The following is a 7,600-nucleotide window of genomic DNA, read 5'->3' as shown; positions in this document are numbered from 1 at the left end:
CACCGCCAGGGAGTCGCCAGGGCGCCCTGGAGCTGACACTGCCAGCCCGGAGGGCCGGAGCACATACCAGCTGGAGGACTGGAAAGGAGGAGAAAAGTCCATATTTATCTGTTTTTCTAACCTCGGCCTGCTTTTATTTTTTTCTATTAAGTACAATAAAATGGGCGAGCTTGCAGCGAACACCACACAAAGCAATGTTCAGTGAGGTCTAGAAGCGTGCGGCCGGGAAAACTGACAAGACAGGCTAATGAACCGTGTAGACAGGGAGAAAATAGGCAGCGTTTGCTAGATTTCAAACCCTCACTGTCTCTCTTAGACCACCTATCTTGGATTTATTCCTAATAAAATAAGAAATAAGCAGACCCTACACTTTTCTTTTCTTCGAGATGGAAGGGGGGAAAAATGCCCAGGAACAAAGCCCTACAATTGGAGGGGGCCACTGGCAGTTAACACTCCCATTATTATGGAGGGTAAATAAAATAAAGACAAAAATTAAAAGCGACAAGAAACAGGTCAAGTTTGCAGGCGAAGCTTTTACAAGCTCATCTCTCCAGGTCGAATCCCAGAGCCAGCCTTAATGAAGCAATAATAGCCACATTATTCAAAAATTTTCATCTTGATGGAAATGTATCTAAAAGGGACTTAATCATATGCAAATAATAAAGGAGGTGGTAGTGACCCAGTGAGCAATATGCATACAAATTTTTTTTCTTAGGGATGTTGAAATTGAAAAACGCATACCTGGTCTGTTAGATTTGCTGATCTTGTTAAATCTTCACTGTCTGATTTTGATCCTCCTTCTCTATCGTCTATCACCAAATCGATAGGCATTTTCCCTTTCAAACAGCTAATATACCGGTGGCAGAAATTGTCACATAATTCGTGTACCTACATTATGACAAAAATAAAAAAATGGAAATATAATCAGGAGTGCATAAATGACATTGACAAGTGCAGTCCACCCTCCTTGTGAGATCCAAACTTCCAAATAGGGGAAACACAGGGCAATTGTCCTCTAGAGACCCCCACATGCATTCAGAATTAGGAATAACTTTCTTTTCTTGCAAAATAGAGATATCCCAGAAAATTGACAGTGACAAGATGATTCACAGTCTACAACATACTCAACACCCATGTTAAATTCATCTGCTCCTGGGGCTGTGGTCATTACAGAGGTGACCTGCATGGGTGACATCTAAGGTAAACTATTTAATTTCAACCAGTTACTTTATCATAAAGCTTTTGCAAAGGTGTCTAAGGAATATATATAGATACATATATATGTGTATCTCTCTCTATATATTCTATACTGTGGTGATCTAAGATATATGCCTGACAAATCAAGTTGCCATTGTTCATGATATGGGAAAAAAAATATAGCCACAAAATTTATCAAATTGATTTTTTTGAAAGAAAGAAAAGAATCACTAAAAAATATTTAGGTCTAAGTGAAACCGACTGTTACAGGCCCCAGGCATCCCTGACATGCAAAAACTCGGGAGGAACCCCAGTGTGCTTGCGATTTAATGTTAGTTTGAATTACAATGCATTAAGTTTTTATTGCTTAGATTTATAGAACAGCTAGCAAAATCATGTTATCCCACACTCTTTCTTGAGTGTGAAGGCGAGGTGTGTGCTGGATCACAGATTGAAAAACTTGACAGAACCACTGCTCCCTGCTTGTCTCTGAGAAGGGTCTACTGCGCCCGCCTCCCCAGGACTCCTCGGCTTCTTCCATGTCTGACCTACCCCTGCTCTCAAACTGCCTTCCCAAAACTCACTAAAACAAACCAAAACTTTCCCCCCTTGAAGGGAGCAAAGAAGAGAAAGACAGATCATAGGGGCATTAACTTGTGAAACAAATTCACAGCTGCATTCTAGGCATGTATTGGGATGCCCAGCACTGCACAAAGGCAGCAAGGGGCAGGAGGCTAGGGTGTCTGTGATCCCAGCTTTAGTGGCTGAAATTGTAATTAAACTGCAAAGAGAAATGGACTCTAAGATTGGCCTTGACACTAATTACCAGAAAGAAAGACATTTATGCAAATATCTGGAAAGTCTGAACTTCAGCCATTCTGAAAGCGCCCCTCTGTGATTGGAGGTGAAAGGGAAGTAAAGGGAAAGGGGACTAAAGAATTTACCTTCTCTAATTCCAACAGATGAAACCTTAATACTTGTATGGCTTGAATCATCTGCAAAGATAGAAAAGAGTGAAACCCCATTCCTGGTTTGCAGAAAATTGGCTGTCACAGCTCTAGCATCTCCAGCCACCCATTCCCCCCATAAACAGAGTTATTTTGATTTATGGCAATAACACTAAAATTTAATAGCAGCGACTGGGTACCATCTAGAGGTTTATATTTCTTAAGGAGAAAAAAAAATAGCTAAACCAACAACAAAACATCTAAGTGGGGATCATAAACACTCTCCAGCCCAACTCCTCTTCTCTTTCCCAGTCTCACTCCCCTCCCACCCACCCCAAAGGGCCACTGCCAGGAGTTACACATTTCCTGGAAGGGAGTTAAGGTAAGTTTCCCAAATAGCCCCCAAAGTATGGCTTTTAGCATTGCAAACTTCCTCCTGCCTTCTGTCCATTCACCTTTGATGCCAACTGCTTGTTTGGGGGTTCTGACCGGTGGCTGTCCTGGTGAGGACACTCAGAGGCTGGAAGCCCACAGGGTTTAAGCACACACGCTGACAGGCCAGGAGATAAATCCCCAGGCTGATTAGAGCTGCACAGCCTGGCCGTCATAAAAAACAAAGCCGGCGTTCCCCCGCCGCTTCTCCCAGGCCCTCTTGGATGAGTTTATACCCGGGATCTTGCCCCAGTCACTTGTCCGTGGAAGGAAACCTTTGCAACCAACTTGCAACCACGGGAAGAACAGTCTGGAGACCTTGAGGGCCCTCAAAGCAAGACTGAGGACTAGCGGTGGGGTGAAGAGATGGGGGAGGGGAATGAGGAATTAGGTCTTACCAAGTTATCCAGTTCTGGATTAGAAGAAAATAGAGGTTTTTCTGCGCGAATCTAAATAACAAGTGAGAAGGAGAGGGTAAAGAAAAAATGAAATTAAAACGGGTCGTCTTCCTAGTTTCTGGCGTCATTTACACTGTCGGGGCAGGATGTAACCTCCCGGAGGGACTCACTGCCTGAGTTGGTCCCACACAGACACACTTCGGGGTGAGCCCAATAGGCCTGAGACCAGGCCAGAGCACGCTCTGGCTTCAGCTGGATCTACACTTCTGCAGACTGGAGCTCGGCCTGTCCCTGCAAGTTGCCACCTCCGTGGTGGTCCTGATTTCACTGCACCAAGTGGTCTGCCTTCCCTCAAGGGTGGTGAGTGCGTCTCTAGATGGGTGATTGTATGCAAACACACTCACGGGGAGGCGGGAAGACCAAGGGCTTAAGGAGACTATTTTTTTTAGCTAGTTTGGAAAATGTGCTCTGTGCGTGTGCGTGTGTGTGCGTGCGTGTGTGTGTGTGTGTGTGTGTGTGTGTACGCGCGCGCGCTCACGCGCGTACCGGGTGCGGCACGATTTCTTTTACTTTATTAACATTTAGTTTTGCTGACCTGTTTGGCGAACACGGCTATATCTTCATTGAATGACTCTGACGAGCAGACGTCCCCGCCCGCCACCCCCGGCTCGCGGGGGGTGCAAGTAGCTAATTCACATTTCTCAAAAATCAGTGCTAAGAGAGGGAAGAGGGGGTGTCTGCAAGAAAATACAACAGTCACAAACAACACAATGGTTAGTCCCGAGTCACAGAAAAGGCGCCCTAGAGACACAGTCCGAGGAGCTCCACGCAGAGACCCTCGAGGCTCTGGTCATCCGTTCTGCCCCCTATGCACCCCGCTCAGGTGGTGGTCAAGCCCCCTTGCTTCTCCAGGCCAGGAGTCGGAGGCCCAGAGCCCTCGACCGCATCTGAGGGCCGGTTCAGCGTATCAGGCCGGAGAAATCGCAACATTTGCTACGAATAAAACCCAAGCGGTTCCAGCAGCCATTTTGAATTAAGTTTCGCATCGCAACAAGCCCTCGTCCCTCCGCGGCACATGCAGGACCCGGTACTAGGGGAAGGCGGGCGCTGGGGCGGGAGAGCGCCAGCCGGGGCCCTCCTCCCGGGAGCGCAAAGCCCGGCGCTTCGGGGACCTCGGTGGCAGGCGCGCAGCGAACTTGGGGGAAAGGACCGACTGTCACAGGCTGCACCTTCCGACCCCTGCCCGGCAGCCGTGGGAGCGCAGAGGCCCCTTCACCGCTCCTCAACGCGCCCCCCTTCGCAGACCCCCTCCCACTGCCCCCCAAAGAAAGTTCCTTGAAATAGTTCCGCAGCAAAGCCTTCCACTTCGTCTCTGTGAAGTGGCCAAGCAGCCAGCGTCTGGAGGGCCTAGATGTCGCTGGTCTCAGCCCATTAAAAAAGCTTCTAATGTCGAGGAGCCGCTAGTCTTTTATTAGCTCTCACGGCCCAGCTGGGAATTTAAAGAGTTTGGGGTCTTTTTCAAAGCTTCCCAAATGTTCTGTCCCCCAGCCTAAACCACTGCAGTTAAGGTTGCAGAGAGAAGGCTGGGATTGAGACTAGCCCATCGTACAAGGGACAAGGAACTATAGCAAAAGGATTTTCCCCCCAGCGGGAAGGGTCCATGCCGCATTATTTTTTTTAATTAGAAAGAAAGTGAAATAAGTGTAATAAAAGTTGTTACAAAGTTTTTTTTTTTTTAAGGCCCCCGAACATCTGCACACTGTAAAGCACAAGAAACTTCCAAAAGGATTTTTCCCGGTGCAGGGTCTAATCAGTCGGCGGACGGAACACAGTAAACCCTGGCCAGAAAAGTCTCCAAAGAAAGAGCATCCCCCAAGCACTTCTTGCTAAATTCTGCAGGTTTCGCCTTTGAATACAAGTGCCAAAACGTCTAGAAGTTTCTTAATGTCTGTGTCAATTCAAAGCAGGCCCCTCTCCTTGACTTCACTGATCAAATTCCTTAAAGCAAGACTGACCTGCAGCTGTCCTCTGACTTTACTGTGCACCGGCAGGGCCAGCATACGGTGGCTGAGTAAACTCAGCAAGTCAGAACAATCGATGGCTTAAAAGATTTCCCCTTAAACTAAAAGTTTCGTTCCAACACAAAGCCTCCAACACTTAGAAACCCCCAACGCTCTTGAGCAAAGCCTATGGAGCAGACTCGGATCCGAGGGCCGGTAGGCAGAGACGGATGCGGGGTCCTGAAGTCCCCAGTCCAGCCCTGGGACTCCTTGGCGGCCAACGTGGCCGCCTGGTCAGGCGCCGAGCTTGCAGAGTGCAAATGGAAATGGGGGGGGGGGGTCTCCTCCAAATTCCCATGTAAAGTGAATAGTCATCAGCTAAGGACCTCCAACCTGGGCAGCACTGCGTCTCAACTACTTAAGTGCTCATTATACCTACCCATAAATGGCATCTTTATCTCTCTTTAAAGCGTCATTGACCGAGGAGCCCATGCTGGGGGCCATGGCGTTGGTGTGAGCTGTGTGCGGGTACTGATGCGAGTGCAGAGGAGGCCCGTGGTTCAGGTGGTGGACCGGCTGCATAGACCTGGCTGCATGCGGGTCCCCATACATCGTGGAGGGGATGCCTACTCCATCCATGCCCCCGTAGTGGGGTAGATCGTCGTACTGCATGACAAACAGGAGAGAAAAAGGGGTCAGAGGCCACTCGGGTAAACTGGAACGGTGGGGCACCGAGCTTATAAAAGGTCAGTCCAGCTGGATCCTTCAACCCGAATTCCCTGGCCTTACATCTCCAAAGTTGAGATTTCTATCGTAAAAAATAATTTTTAATGTAAAAATTCTAAAATTCTTAGTAAGACTCACGTGAGCTGGAGGTCCTGCCCTAACTTGTATCTATATACAGTTATTCAAAAATTGAGAATCTTTTGGCAAGGAAGGAAGGAAGAAAGAAGGAAAGATAGGCATTCCCCCCGGAGGGCAGAAGGTAAAACATGCATGTTTCTGGAGGAGGAAACCGAAAATCACAACAATAAAAACGTGCCAGGACAGTGCAGTAAACCTGCCTGGCTTCACAGTCCCTTCACTTCGCGGAAAATTAAAAAAAAAAAAAAAGTTTATGATGGGAACAGCCATGCTTGGCACATGAATTCAAAAAGGCTTCTCTCCCGGCCAGCATGGGATTGGGCGCTCCTGCAAGACACTGTTTGCTTTCCAAAACAAACTCTGCTAAATTATACAAAACCTTATATATAACACTCAAGTAAGGACAAGGTAGTTTGTCCTGCACTTTACAGCTGAATATAGATCTGGACAATTCCCCCACACACACACAGGTCAAAGAAAAGCTATAAACGAAGAAAAGTTGTATAAAGGCAGCAGCTAATAACTTTTCATATGCTTACAAACTTTCTCTCTAGAAGTTAAGGAGGTAAATACTATTGGCTAGATTTAAGAAAATTCAGAAACAAATGCCTGTCCAACTTCACCTTCCTCTTCCAAAAAACTGCTTTCCTACTGATTGTCATGACTGTTTGTGATAAATTTAGCTATTTGAAATTTTCTGTTTCATTACAGGCAAGCTCTTTTTCCAAGATCTGGAGATGGTGGGGGTGAAATGATTTTCAAAGAAAGAGGAATTGTCACTTTCATCTTCTTAAAGCCAGAGGTGTGAAAAGAGCTGGGAAGAACCCTGACATTCGCGAGAACCAAAGGCGTAAAGAAAACTCTGTCAGCCCTAGTAACTTTCTTTTCCAAACAGAGCTTTGAGGGCCAGGACACAAACCCGGCAAGGAAGCCTTGCCATAGTCCCCTTTCTTCTGAGAAACTACCTTAACTGGGCTGGCAGGGTCTCACTTCACTTCCAAGGCATTTCCATTCAAATACAAATACTGGGGAAATTAGTATTTCATTTTAAAAGTGAGCAGCTCTGTGCTTAGTATCCAGTTAGCACAGAGCTTCCCTAAGAAAAAACTGTAAAGCATTATCTTGCATAAAAATCCAGGCAAATTAAAGTTACTTTTAAAAAGATGAATAATTTTTCAACCAAAAATTCACTGTTCGGTATCAGTTATTTATCTAAAAATGCTAACTACTTCTAATGATAGTAAGGACGAGCATAATCAATAATATATCAGAAGTTTCAGCTGCTTATTTTAAACATAGCTTTGAAGTTTAAACTTCTGGTCCCTAAATGCTCAAATTGTAGCACTGAGCTTGTAGAGATTTTTTCTTCTTCTTCTTCTTTTCTTTTTAAACAGGTGATTGCTTGAGCTTGTATTTTTATTTATATAGCTGTTGGTTAGGAATCTATAGAAAACTTGATTACTTGAATTAACAACTACAAGTAACATGCATAAAACTACAAATGCATTCAGCAAATCCTGTCGATTTAGGCCGTGGCTTTAGAAGGCTCATTCAAAAAGAGAGAAAGAAAAAAAAGGAAACTTTTCAGCAGTGTCTTTCAGCCACGTTTCAATTTAATCTCACATTTGAGTTCCACAATTGTTTTTAATACGTACCCTTTGCGCCATCGGCCTCTCTGGCTCCCTTCCTACTTCAACTTCTAAAATATCCTCTTTAAGGCCAGTGTGAAAAGAAACAAATATGCAAACTCCCTCGGAAAAAA

The 7,600-nt window shown here is 45.7% G+C and overlaps 1 protein-coding gene across 4 annotated transcripts in view; it reads right to left on the bottom strand.

The window, feature by feature from the left end:
* Meis1 (Meis homeobox 1) overlaps positions 1-7,594 on the bottom strand; it is a 138,560-nt gene extending 130,966 nt beyond the window's left edge. For all 4 annotated transcript variants that reach the window (XM_029563922.1, XM_008833824.2, XM_008833825.2 and 1 more), the window contains exons 1-6: positions 7,494-7,594; positions 5,414-5,640; positions 3,570-3,711; positions 2,975-3,025; positions 2,142-2,192; positions 742-888 (exon numbers count right to left, since the gene is read on the bottom strand). In XM_029563922.1, the coding sequence (XP_029419782.1) occupies positions 742-888; positions 2,142-2,192; positions 2,975-3,025; positions 3,570-3,711; positions 5,414-5,640; positions 7,494-7,505 (630 nt within the window). In that variant the 5' untranslated portion in view covers positions 7,506-7,594. The remainder of the gene's footprint in view (positions 1-741; positions 889-2,141; positions 2,193-2,974; positions 3,026-3,569; positions 3,712-5,413; positions 5,641-7,493) is intronic.
* Positions 7,595-7,600: the final 6 nt, after the last annotated feature.

The sequence above is a fragment of the Nannospalax galili genome, unplaced genomic scaffold (assembly GCF_000622305.1).
Source record: "Nannospalax galili isolate Female #2095 unplaced genomic scaffold, S.galili_v1.0 scaffold576, whole genome shotgun sequence".
NCBI lineage: Eukaryota > Metazoa > Chordata > Mammalia > Rodentia > Spalacidae > Nannospalax > Nannospalax galili.
This window is presented reverse-complemented; position numbering and strand designations above follow the sequence as displayed.